General features: G+C 37.2%; 1 protein-coding gene across 1 annotated transcript; it reads right to left on the reverse strand.

Moving 5' to 3' along the window:
* Nucleotides 1-7,714: 7,714 nt before the first annotated feature.
* erich2 (glutamate-rich 2) lies at nt 7,715-11,625 on the reverse strand. The gene is made up of 6 exons (XM_081380177.1): nt 11,509-11,625; nt 11,140-11,234; nt 10,136-10,302; nt 9,836-9,893; nt 9,657-9,728; nt 7,715-9,211 (listed from the first exon to the last, which is right to left on the reverse strand). The coding sequence occupies exons 2-6, from the start codon at nt 11,144-11,146 to the stop codon at nt 9,051-9,053; spliced, it is 465 nt and encodes a 154-aa protein (XP_081236303.1). The 5' UTR covers nt 11,147-11,234; nt 11,509-11,625; the 3' UTR covers nt 7,715-9,050.
* Between the last annotated feature and the right edge of the window lie 2,701 nt (nt 11,626-14,326).

Raw genomic sequence — 14,326 nt, forward strand, 5'->3', positions numbered from 1 at the left:
ATAAATAAACAAATGAAATCATATAGAAACAAATGAACAAAAAATATAGATAGATAGATAGATAAAAAGCCTAGGCCCCCTCATTTACATGTCCGGCCCCCTCAGATTTCTGATTGCTTAAAATAAAATAAGAAAAATAAGAAATTGTTGATATGTTAGTCTAATTGATAGATTGACCAATCAAAATACTGCGCGGTAAAATGCGGCTGTTTTCAAACTTGATTTGACGTGTTGTGCGTAACCGCTGTCATCTTCGCGTGAGAGTTCATGCTGTGCCGGTGACAATGGCAGCGTTGTGCAAAGTACAATATTACGCACGAAAAGATGAGCGAGAAGGAGAAAATAAGCCATCTACATCTGAGTTTGCTTCAGCTTACTACAAGACGACAGCGAGTGAAGCGGCTAGGAGACAGAAACGCACATATTTCATCACAGGAATAGCGGTGAGACTTCGACTCAGATCGGCACAATGCGCAATGACTTGTTTGCAATTGATGAACCGCCTTCACAACCAGTGATGACCACATTTCCTGTATAGCCTATATCTGTTGTAGGCTATATGAAGAGTTTGGTTTCAAAACGCGATAAATCCATTATGATTAATAATGAGTAATAATGTGTTTTCTTTACCAAGAGAGTGGAAAGATGAAAACCACTATTTTTTTGTTTCAAACTTTCACATAGCATATTTAGGTAATAATAACATACAAATTTCAAATCCAGATTTCGATTTTCAAATATTTTTTATAAAAAATGATTAGTTTTCCCCCCAAAATGCAATAAGTGCATGACACTTTTTCTCCCAAAATGCAATATAAAAGTTATTTTTCATATTTTAACTGTTGAAAATACACAACAAAGTAAGTTGATCCACATATGACAGCCTCTGAACTCGGCCAATAGGCTATTAATCTTATATAACTTACAGGCACTGGACTAAAAATAGCCGACATTCAATCACCATTGCTAAAAAATACCTCCTGAAATTTTGGACGGCGATCAGCTGTAAAATGGCTTGATCCTTGCAAATTATATATATATATATATATATATATATATATATATATATATATATATATATATATATATATATATATATATATACATCAACAATTTTAATGACAGAATGATCATTTCATTTTTTCCCCCTTAGGCTTTAGCATGTACATATTACTAATTAGATTCATGCGGTTTTGCAATAATCAGGGCATAATTCTCATTACATGTTAATTTTTTAAACAAAAAACACATCAGGCTAAATTAAATAGAGAGGATCTGGGCTTGAGATACACAAGAGTAAAACGATTTAAAGTTCAGCAGGAGTCAGGATGGCCACATCCTCCCAGACGTCATCCTCTTAAAAACACCCAATCCTCTTCACATCTTTTAGCAGGCTATAAAGAGCAGTGTGGCGTAAAAAGACAAGTCGAGAGAGAGAGAGAGAGAGAGAGAGAGAGAGAGAGAGAGAGAGAGAGAGAGAGAGAGAGAGAGAGAGAGAGAGAGAGAGAGAGAGAGAGGGAGAGCACCACCCACCAGGAAACTAATAGAGAGCAACACAGGCAGCCCCTTTTTCTCCTGATATATAGTGTTTCAAATCCAGTTATGAAAACCTGTCTAAGTGACCGTGAGAAAATATTTCCATCCAGACACTGACGACTCACACTCTCTACGGGCTATTTTTCTCTTCTCTTGCCTAACAACCTACAAAAATCGTGCCTGGCATGAATCTCTAACTCGGGGCTGATTTCTATCCCTTCCTTTGTCAGTTATTTATTTATTTTGTTTGTTGTGTCCAGAAAATAATAATGAGAGTGAACAAGGGGTGATACGGGGGAACAAAAGACTAAGACCCTGTTCACACACTCGCCTACAGGGTAAATAACAGCTCGCTGACCTTTAGTGTGATGGAAACACACAACGACAGTCTCTTGCTCCATATCTAGGGCATATGTATTCACACCTGGGCAGGGCCGGTTCTAGACATTAGGAGGCCCTAGGCAAAATTCATGTTGGAGGCCCCCCACCCCCAATAAAAAAACACTTGAAACAAATATGATTCCTAACCTTTTTATTTATACAACATTTAATTTTAAAAGCAGTATATTTTTACTTACACAGTACATAAGTTTGGACACATTACTATTTTTAATGTTTTTGAAAGAAGTCTCTTATGCTCATCAAGCCTGGATTTATTTGATCAAAAATACAGAAAAATAATATAGTGAAAATAGTTAAAATTTAAAATAATGGTTTTCTATTTTACTATACTTTATATTTCTGTGATGCAAAGCTGAATTTAGTGCCACGTGATCATTCTGATTTATTATGTTAGAAATGGTGCTTAATATTTATTTTATAACCTGTGATACTTTTTTTCAGGATCTTTGATTATTAAAAAGTTGTTTTAAAAAAGTCTTCACTGTCACTTTTTATATATTTAACACATCCTTGCTGAATATTCCTGTTTTTTTTTCTCTGTATTTTTGATCAAATAAATGCAGGCTTGTAGAGCATAATAATAAACTTCTTTCAAAAACATTAAAAATAGTAATGGGTCCAGACTTTTACCGGTACTGTATGTACATATTAATCAAACTTTATCTAAGGTAATCTCTTTTTTGTTTAATGAAGATGTTATTGTTGTTGTTGTTATTTTGCTGTTTTATTCAATTTATTCACAGTTCCAGAATCCCACTTCAGTAGATGAGCATAAGTGATTTTATATTGCATTGCTACCTTAAATATGCTATACACAAATCAAGTGGAAGAGAAAGACACGATCGCTACTGAGCAGAAAAAAATATATAAAGTGATATTATTGGCGTAATGTCAGGAATCTAATCATCAGCAGAATTTAGAAGATAGACCCATAGATATGAGATCCTTTATTTGAAACATTTAAAAATGTTGTAGTGTGTTGGCTTTTTAACTTAGAATACAGACGTCTTGTCTTTTAATTGTGTAGCTTTTTTACTAGTCAGCTCCCGACGCGATGTTATTCATTGTACGCGCAAATTCAAAGCGTCGCGTCTTGGGCACGTTACGCTCGCGCTCTTTTAAACTCGTAATAAAGCGGTGAATGATTTTTCCAGAAATGACGCTGATCTACAGTACAAGTTTATATTTAGAATACATTGCAATCACTCCAAAATAGATGACGACAACTAACACATCCATGCTGTATGAGATGTGCTTCTTTGTGTGCTTATTAGGCTTTTGCCTCGCAGCACCTGATGGATGCGTTCTTTACACATACTTTCAGAAGCCGGCACCCGCTTTGTAACGGACACATTAATTGGTTTAACTGTAGTAATGTAACAGTCTATGGTTAAGATAAACATCGTCACTATTTTTAGTTAATAAATAAATATTGAAATAAATTGTAGATAGGACATTTGTACATTTTTTTTTTTTTTTTGTCCCTCTGTCTGGGCCCCATCCCGCCAATCGGGCCCTAGGCACGTGCCTAGTTTGCCTTTGCGTTAATCCGGCTCTGCACCTGGGTCAACAGAGCAACAACAGCATGGATAAAGGTGCCCTCCACTTTGGCACCTTGACTGACCTCAAGACTGAGATAATGTTGGCACTGTAACTTACCACAGATCTTCATGCCCAGTTTCCTCGTGCATCCGTGCGCAACCCCGTACCACGCGTCGCCGGCTAAAACGAGACGTTTGGAGAGCTGTTCAACATCCCAGAGTTTATTCTATTCCTAATGCTATGGGTGATGCTGTAGAAAGCGCAAAATTAAGGGTCAGCATGCATTGACGCAGAAGACAATGAATGTGCGCAACAGATTCGGGTCTTTGCCGAACGTGTGGCTTTTCAATTTCAGCTTTTTTTTAGTTTTTTTTTTTTGAAAGGGCTTGATTTTCATCAAGCGATCAATAGAGGCTATCAGAGAGGCAGGCCGCTAATAGATGGTGGCACACATCCGGCAAAGAGGCGGTTTAAAATAAGCGGGCATGAAATGAGGTCTCGGAATTAATTGAGTGAAACGCTTGTGTTTGACTTGCCAGCCGTCACACAGAGAGCCGAGAGAGAGAAAACACACTCGAAAAAATACATGAATGACCTCTAGCATAAGTGACCAGACAGATGCAGCCATAAAGTTTAGATGCTGATACAATGAAAATGAAATAAAATGAACACACACTCACAGCAGTAAGCAAACACGAACAACACTATTCAGCAAGGACAAATAGAATTTATATAAACAAAATGGTTGCAATATAGAGCGATAAGAAACGAAGGTGAATTATTATTATTATCATCATCAGCAATAGTTTGAAATGAATTTATCTCTGGGGTGGGTTTTGTCTGAGGGCAGATCTAGCAGTATCTGCCCCAGGCGCGCGCTGTCAGATGAGGCAGAGACAGCGCGCGCCCCTCAGGTCAGTGAGCGTGAGATAGAGCTTGGCAGGGAGATAATAGCAAAACACGCGCGCGCACACACACAACAGCACAGCACAACACATAATGCTTTTTACAATTTATATCAAAATGTATATAGCTAACATAAAAAAAACCATATATTGGTAGGCTACTAAATTTTTTTTAGCATGACAGTTTTATTTATTTTGCATCTTTCTTAAACCAGATCAAATCAGTTTCTTTTATGTAGTCTATTTTTGACTCGGGCATTTTCAGCATATTTACAAAGGAAAATGTGAATTGGACCGTGATGGCGGGTAATTTTAGTAATTGCGCTATTAAGGTGGGTCTGTCGAGAGCAGACGATGGCTGATTGCTGTTCTTCAAGCTCCCATAAAACGAGGCAAAATGCAGAGCTATTGTTATTAGATCGGGGCCATAATTAAATGCAATTAGGCAGAAGCAGGATGCTCTTATTTGTGAGTAAAATTAAGAATACAATTTGCATAATATTTTTCATTTGTAATCTGCAGAATTGAGACTAAAACTATCTCTAGAAAAATAGCAAAAATAAAATAACGGTATAAGATTATTGTTATTATTATTATTATTACATCTATATACATCGATCTCCCTGCAAATGAAGAATTTACATTTCTATGACGAAAACTATAATCAAATATAATTAAAACTATCTTATTACAATAATCTTTTTTGTAATAAAACGATAATCAGGGGTTCTCGTTTTAATTTCAATTCAATTCAAATTTGCTTTATTGGCATGACTGTAATCTATCTATCTATCTATCTATCTATCTATCTATCTATCTATCTATCTATCTATCTATCTATCTATCTATCTATCTATCTATCTAAAGATAATTCATAATTTGTCTCTCAAGCTGTCAGCTAATAGACATCTCACACGGCGCGGTGTGTTTTTCAGGGCAGTGATGAACATCGCCACCCCACGGAGTAAACAAGCCAAGTGAAAAACGCGTTATCCAGAGAGACCTACTTGTGGCAGGTTGTCGTAAATTAGCCGTGTTTGGGTCCATATCACCAGCCGAGGAAGAAGGTGCAGAAGACGCCATCAGTCCTGGAGAAACACCTCACTGCTTTCAGACTGAAGGAAAAACCCCACACTACACACGGAAAATGTGGAGAAATTAGGATAAACAAAGTGATGGCACAAATAACAGTTGCTTATATAAAAAAAAGACTGGCTAATATCTCATATAAAGTATATAGCTTTATAAAAATAAGCGTTTTTTTCTAGCACAATATCACGCATCAAATTCTCCTTATGAAATGGCAGTAATTCACTCCGCGTCGCCAGGATAATTTGTCTTGCGCCACGCGCGCGCGCGCTCAGTGTTCTGTCAGGTTCAGAAATGCGCTCTGACAGAACAGCGCACATTGCAGCACGAGAAAAAACAACAACACACCTAAGAAATAACGAAAAGAATGCTAGGTAAGTTCTGAAGATAGTCCGACCTATATAAGTTGGTATTTTGGATGGCGGTGTTCTCCAGACGCCCCTGTGAGCTCCGGCGCGCGGCAGACCGTGAAGTCTGACTTAATTGGCTCTGTAACGAGGTCTTTAAATCGAATCATTTAAAACGAAGAATCTGTTCACTTCAACCGCAGCATAACAAAGGCGACGGAGTCAGGACAGAAATGATTATTAGTGTTAGTGACGATGATAAATAATATTTCTTTGTTACGGATGATTTTACAGAAGGTCAGACGCCTAAACGACTCTCGTCCAAAAAAAAAAAAGAAAGAAAAAAAAAATAAAGAAAAGAGAGAGAATGCATAGAGAAAGAGTGACTTATTGATTTCTCAATTAAGATGATCTTTAAATATCCTCAAAATATGCGCATCAATCACTGTCGGAGTTAGTGAAATATGGGCAAAAAATCATTGCGCTGCTCATGTGTTAAATTACACCATGTTTTTAGATCATTATTTTGCCAGACGCGTTCCAGTATGAACATAGGATCACAATACTGGCAGAAACTGGTTTAAATCTATACATGCATTTATTATAACTGAATACAAAAGGCACAGTTCAGTTTATCATATAGTTATCTTCCCAATGTTGTAGAAAAGAAAAAAAAAGGCTTACATTTAGATCAGAACGCAGAAGGTGAGCGCTTACCTTGCGAAGTCACAGGTGTCACAGTAAAATCCAGAAAAATGGCACGTGGAGGATGTTTCACAGCGCGTGATGTGGCTGTGAGACACTTGATATGAGAAAACCAGAAGAGTGCACAAGAAAATAAAAATCCATCCAGCGCCAAATTCCTGATTCAGTGTTTATCCTTCCAAAGGCGACAGGAGAATCTCCAAAATTCACTTCAGCTGTATTTTTTCCACGGGTTAATATCCACGGGTACTTTTTGAGGATTATTAAATCTGGACTCAAGTCATCAGACACATGAAGTTTAATTCTCCAAGTAATATATACACACACGTCAAAATAGCGTGGGAGTGAGAAAACGGTGAGTGAGAGAGAGAGAGGGAGAGAGAAAGAAAGGCAGATACATCATGAGGACGAGCTCACATTTTTATTGTTGTTGTTTTGGAGGGACGCAATAAACAAATGAAAGAATTCCATCCTAATGTAAAAAAAAACAAAAAAACATTTAATGCACGACTTGTGGATCAGCTCGTCATCACCTATTCGAGACATCTGGAAGACATCCACGAGGTGGCAACAGAGAACAGACCAACTTGAACTTGAATGAAGGATTTTGGGCAGCGCCCTGGAAAAACACTTGAGCTGCTCTGTTCATGTCTGTAAGATCCTTCTTTTTAAACCTCCACCTATCCAGCGTGTCAGTCCTGGTTTCCACTGCCGCAGTTTCAGCACCTGGACAGCTCCACTGGGTCAAGAAGAGCCCGGGGCTAGTTGTCACACCTTCTCACTCCAGTCGGTGTTTTTGATAGCCAGTGTCTGTAGACGCATACATTAAAGTCCTGACAACAAAAACGCATTTGAAAGCGTATATATCATTATCTTAACGCATGCATCAATCGGGTTTATTGTGTTCACATGTGCAACAGCTATTTAAAAAAAAGAAAAAGAAAAAAATGTATACATTTTACTCTAGAGTCTAGAGGATCACAAAAGTTTAAGACAAGACTTTAAGACAAAAAAGTATTTGTAGGCTATTGGACTTCTGTCTCAAAATATTATAGTTGCTGAGATGAGCCTTTTTTAACAGCCTTCTTACTCGGTCATATTTGTGAAACAGTCGTGTTCATTTTCCTCCATCAGATGGCGCTAAAATGTCTTGCGCTCTCTGAACAACTAAACAGAAAAAGTGAAGTAGGAAAAATCTATTTTATTGTCCTAAGACATATAGGCCTGGTTTCACAGACAGGGCTTAGAGTAAACCAGGATCAGGCCTTAGTTCAATTTAAGTAGCTTTTATAAACGTGTCTTAGAAAAAACATTGCTGGTGTGACAAAATAATGGCACTGATATATTTTACAGTTTTTCTCAATTGTTTACACACATTTTCTGGTACTTGAGACACAATGACCACAACATGTAACTCATTCACCAACCCCCTGAACCAATTCTGCTAAACTACAAGCACAATTCCTGCTTTACACTCAAATTGCAGATCTAAAACACACCTTTTTCGAAACACTACACACAATTCTCTGCTTTTGGCACAATTTTCATGCAGAAAATCTCTTGTTTTCACAAGGAACACACTGCCATTCAAATATGCACACTGACTCATCACATGGGCAAACACCCGTCACACAGTTTTACAATTAGCAATCAGAGCTTTAGCATGAAAGGGCAACAGGTCAGCTCTTCAATGGAGCAATAGATGCCAACATTGGATTTTTTTTTTTTACTGTATACAGTCAATTCTTTTGTTGTTTTGTATGTAGACCACTGTATGTACAACTTTGTGTTGGTTGGGATGTACACTGTGTACATTGTTTTTGTGGGAAAAATAAAATATATTTGTTACCATGTATTTGTGTGTTCTGAGTATAAAAACAATATTCTCAAATATTTTACAACACACTTATATATGTACTGTCTGTAGTAAGTGTAACACTGAACAAAAAAAGGCCTGAGTCATTATGATGAATGGAGAAGAAGTGTTTTCCATTCATCATAGTGTTTTACATTGAGCACATCAGTGTTCAACTGGTTCTTATAAATGTCTATTCATATGATGGTTTGTGTGTGTCATTTGAAAACAAAATACCATTTTGAGAAGAAATAACATAGTTTTGAATGTAAAGTTTCATTTTGCAGGAGAATTGAGGGGTTTTGCCCATTGTGTGTGTTTTTGGGGATTTGTGTGTAGAGTTCTGAGAATATGAGGCATGCTTTCAGAAAATGTGTGTAAACAATCGAGAAAAACTGTAAGATATGCCAGTGCAAGTTGCGCTCAGTTAAAACAGCTCAAACATGCATTTTAGCTTAAGGCTTGTCTGTGAAACCGGGGGTTAGATTACAATTCAAGCAGGATATAATTGAATGTCCAGTCAGTATTTGACATAACTGCGCATACATAATATTCTGGACACATCACACATTGTTTATAAGCATTGGATATATTAAAACAATACAGTGCTTGCTTATAGGACTGTGTGAAACGCACCGCACTAGATAGTTTGTTGTTTGTTATTTATGATTAAGATGATAATGTATCGTCTGTGCTTTCAGTGGACTCTTCATCTGTGTCAGAGCTATCTGTGGACTCATCGTCATCATCCTCAACGTCATCTTCATCATCATCATCAGATGTGTCAAATTCATCATCATCATCATCATCATCTGATTCCTCCTCCGCTTCTAGAATTAATGAGGATATCCAGATGAAGAAGGTGAATTCAACACACTTGAATTTCATTATTAAAGTTACCCATTTGGAACATTTCTTTTATTTAATTTTCAGTCATGCCTGGTGTGCTTCACAAAACATTTTTGTTTAGAGATATATATATCTATGTTAATTTACAAACTAAAGAGGAAAGTTGCAGTGAAGCTTGATATTGTCATAAAAATGTAAATGCTTCAATTTGAGTGGAAAACAAAGTAGAATTACCATGTCAAAAGTGGATGGATGGATGAATAGATAGATACTATATATACATATATATATACATAGATAGATGGATAGATAGATGATAGATGAATTGATTGATATATAGATAGATAGATGGATGGATGATAGATGGATCGATAGATAGATGGATAGAACAATAGATAGATGATAGATGGATAGATATGAACTCACCTATCAGTAACTTTTCTTCAATGAGAGGCAGGAAGCTCTTAGCCTCTGAGTTTTGGGGCTCATAAATTAAAACTACATTTAAAGAATGAAAGAGAATGATGAAAACATTAGTATCATGATGTAAGAAATGCCAAATAACAATACTATAGTAAACAATACTAATTCAAATGGCTGCTTACTCATCTGACAGAGCTTCTTGGCGAGTGGATAATTCTTTGTCATCACAGCCTGTAGAAACTGGACTCAGAGAAACACAAACAGAACACTTGTTTAACTGCATCTCAATGAGCCAATGACAACTGTCCAAAGTTGAAGTTAAATAAAAAGTGTGTTTTGACACTTGCAGCCATTACTACTATTTCTTCTCCTGCATTTCTTCCTTCTTAAACTAGTGGGCATTGCTTTTGTTCCTCTTTTGTAAGTCACTTTGGATAAAAGCGTCTGCTAAATGCATAAATGTAAATGTATATGATGTGTACCTCTGCAAACAGTTCTAGAGGCACGTGTCCTTCTGCGCTCTCATTCTCCTCTTCCTCACTTTGGGCCTCATGAGGATCCTGCTCATCTGCAGACGACACTACTTGAGGGGCCTGGATCTGTTTTTCATGCACACTTTCTGACTGGACTTCACATTCTCCTTGCTTTTCTAATGTTTAAATAAGAAAAAGAAAATCTTTTTTGGACCCTACTGTATTTGTACAGGAGCCCATGGGCATCACAAAATGCTTCAGGAACTCTGAGACAAATGAGTTGAACAATAAATGCTTTAAAAAAAGAATAAGGCCCTGTTTACTCCTGGTTTTGAGATGCGTTTTGGTCGATCGGATCACAAGTAGATGAGGGAGACACATTCTCGTTTACACCTGGTGTTTTAATCCGTCTCTTTTGTCCACTTTCAACCACTTCTGTCCTGATTTTGTTAAGAAGAGGGTCTATGGGTGGGTAAATGTATGTTTTTTTTCCAGATATTTCAATCTAATGGACGAAATAAGCTTGATGAATTTACATATGAACGCGACCGGAGACGACGGAAAAACATACGGAGAGCATCAGCTTTAGTTTCTGCTCTGACAGACACAAGACCAGCCGAACGCTGTGAGTGTGTGTTAGAAATCAGGAATGGGGAGAGAACATTGTGCTTGGTATGTTTTTCATCTTCAAACCAAACTTGAGTCTTCAGCCGACAAAGTTTAAATCCCATCTGGCTAGAGCTCTTCCCATAATGTTTACGCATTAGTTCAGTAGACGGAGAGTAGACGGTCTTTTGTGGCTGTCTGAACACATTCGATCACATGAGCGTTTACACTACGAAAGCAATCCGGTCTAATGTGTTTTCGACTCCCTCTGGAAGTGGACAAGCTCAAAACGCTTTAGACCTTGTTTACACCTGTATTTAGCGTCTCCACTTGTGATCCGATCGACCAAAACGCATCTAAACACCAGCTGTAAACAGAGCCTATAGGATCTAAAACAGATTCAGTACCTGTCATAATAGGGTGGACCTGTTTAGGTAGTTTATGTCCATGCGTGGTTACATTTCTGAAGGACGGAGCTTTAGAGGCATTATACCCTCTGCTGCTGAAAAAAATGGGTGATAAAAGGTAAACTATTAGAGATCACTGGAGCGAATGAATGCCATCAGCTTCCCTGCTTTATGCATGTACGGCCCATAAACCACATCCCATGCATGACCCAAAGGGCATGTTGACCGGAATACAAAAAGCCACTCATACAATCAAATTAAAAATAAGGATTTTTCTTTATTCCTCTCAGTATTATGCATCTGTCCAAATGATCTAGTATAGAGAAATGTTACTTTTAGTTATTATTGTCAGATATCAAATGCTTTTACCTCTTGGAATTGTGTACTTTGTGTGAGGTACTTGATGCTTCAGAGTTTAGGGAAGGTTTCCCCTCTGTCTGTATAGAGGGATCCTGCTCTTCTCTCTTTTCACTGGGTTTTGCTTTCGTTTGCCTACACAAAATCAAACCAATGCATTTAAATGTCATGACAACTGTAGGAGTGTCTGGCATGGTAATGGATATGACAATGTTGAAAAGTTTGGTCTTGGCAGAATAGATCTGCTACACTTGCTGCAGAGCAAGTACGGGACTTGCTACTGCCAATTCACATGACACGCTGCTGTGAGCAAGTAAGTCATGCTGCTACTGTATAAAGGTTGAGCCGCGAGCTCATTGGCTACAACTGTGCCCTATAGACCCCTTTTCAGTTAGTAAACATCATTACTTTTTTGTGGGCGGAGGCAGAACGATTCCCCTGGCCAGTTCACTAACGTTAGTTAGCAAGTTTCATTAGCTTGTTTTTTTAACGACTGGAGAAAATCCAATTTTATCTTAATGTGTAAGGTCACTCATTGTCCAGGACAGCGATTGTTATTTAACAAAGTTAATTTTAATGGACGGAACCAGGCTGACCCATACACGCTCACTCAATGGATGGACGATCTGACAGGTTTAACGTGACCTCGGTTGAGTGGCCTGACATCTACACCTACCTGATAAAGAAACCGAGCGTAAAGAGAATCTGAGGGCGTATAACTCTTTAGATGCCTATAACTATGAGCTGAATGCTCAAGTACAAGACTTGTGTGGTACGATCCGAAGTTCTGCCAAACCAGCGCCAAGGCCAGAAGACGACCATGTAGTGACATTACAGGACAATTTTAAAGATGTGAATATTTTCTAGAAATTATTTTTTTTGAACTTTATGTATTTGATTATTCTTTCTTAACAGGTTCTTCACAAAGTTTAGTCACAATCAATCACAACAATGTATATACAATCACAGATCATCCACAATATAATCTCAAAATTCTCACAATGATAAAATTTCAAATTGGAGCCTGTACTACGTCGATTACTGCACCCAACAACACAAGAAGATAACATTTTAAGCTCCTTATGTATCCGAATCTGTGCTGGTTTGTATTGGGTGCCTCCAGTTTTCCATGACGTAATTGTGACGTCGGCGCAAAAAGGGTCTATAGAGAATGATGTGATTGCAAGCAAACTGAGTTAAGGATCTATTAGTCTGCATCGTAGAGTTTCATGACACAACTTTGTATTTAATACATCAAAGTACAGTATATGAGCATTCTTACTTCATCTATGCAGGAAAAGAAGTTTAATTGTAAATATTGTGGGGCTTTTACAATGTTACCTGTCGACTGAGAGCTGCATGGACAATTCATGTTCATTAATCACTGTTATAAAATGTTTTACCTTGTGGAACTTGGAGCTTTGATATTTGTCTCATAGTTTATAGATAAATCCTGTCCTCTTGTTTTCCCGCTGGGTTTTGGTTTCTGCCTATACATCAAATCAAACCAAAGCACCAAATACAGTTGACGTGAATGCAGTTTTTAAAGCAACTAAAGCATACTGTATATAATATCCAAAAGATAATCTGAAAATCTAAACCTACTTTGGTCTCCATTCCACTGATTCTTTTGCCACTGGATCAACAGAACAAAGGACATAACGTCATTCAACCTTTCAGAGGAAAAATAACCCTTGAGGAAACCAAGGCAGACTGTCTCATGTGTGTGTAACTGCTTAATGTAAAAAAACCCAGTTGCTATAGTGGATATGTATTGATAGAAATTATTTCCTGCAAATTGATTATTGTACCTGCTGAGCTGCCAATCACTGGTTTTAAGGGAGCAACCTCCTTTAGAAACAGAAAAAACACTAAATGTGAACAAGACTAAAGCCAAATCTCTATTATTTCTATATATATTACTTAACTTAAATTGCAAAATATTATTTCTATATATATTACTTTACTTAAATTGCAAAATGATCAAGACACTAGTTTGTCACATGATATGAAACAAATCACAATATCCATATATAACCACTGACCTTTTCATTGTCTTTTGATGAGACTTCTGACGGCCGCCCAACACACTGTAAACTTAGCATTAATAATTATAAAATAATATTTAAAATGAGTATTTTGATGTTAAAGAAATGCATATAGTAAAGCCACTGTATAGAGACTTTTAAAGAGTAATGAAATTATACAAATATTTATGTTGAGTTAATATAAAACTACACAAGAGCCCAGTTTTAACCTGTATGTGCCCTGATGTTATTTTAACATTATAGCTAACAAGTCAGGTGTATTATCTTTTTGATGAAATCTGAGAGCTTTCTGTTTCTCCGTTTACAGCTACGCAACTACTACTTTGATGCTTCAAAACGTTCATAAAGAGATCATAAAACTAATCCATATGAATTGAATGATTTAGTCAAAATTTCCTGAAGAGACTCAATCACTTTATATGATGAAGAGATTTAATGTAGGTTTTATTTACATATAACCATTGATCAGCAAACAAAAAGAGAAGCTCAACCGAACGTGCGAAAAAAACCTCACTGGTTCTTGCTGAAGCTCAAGCGTAATGCGTAACTTGAGAATGAACCTCATTGGTTCTTGCTGAAGCTCAAGCGTAATGCGTAACTTGAGAATGAACCTCATTGGTTCTTGCTGAAGCTCAAGCGTAATGCGTAACTTGAGAATGAACCTCATTGGTTCTTGCTGAAGCTCAAGCGTGATGCGTAACACGAGAATGAACCTCATTGGTTCTTGCTGAAGCTCAAACGTGATGCGTAACTTGAGAATGAACCTCATTGGTTCTTGCTGA

The sequence above is a fragment of the Scardinius erythrophthalmus genome, assembly GCF_964197995.2.
Source record: "Scardinius erythrophthalmus genome assembly, chromosome: 12".
Taxonomy (NCBI): domain Eukaryota; kingdom Metazoa; phylum Chordata; class Actinopteri; order Cypriniformes; family Leuciscidae; genus Scardinius; species Scardinius erythrophthalmus.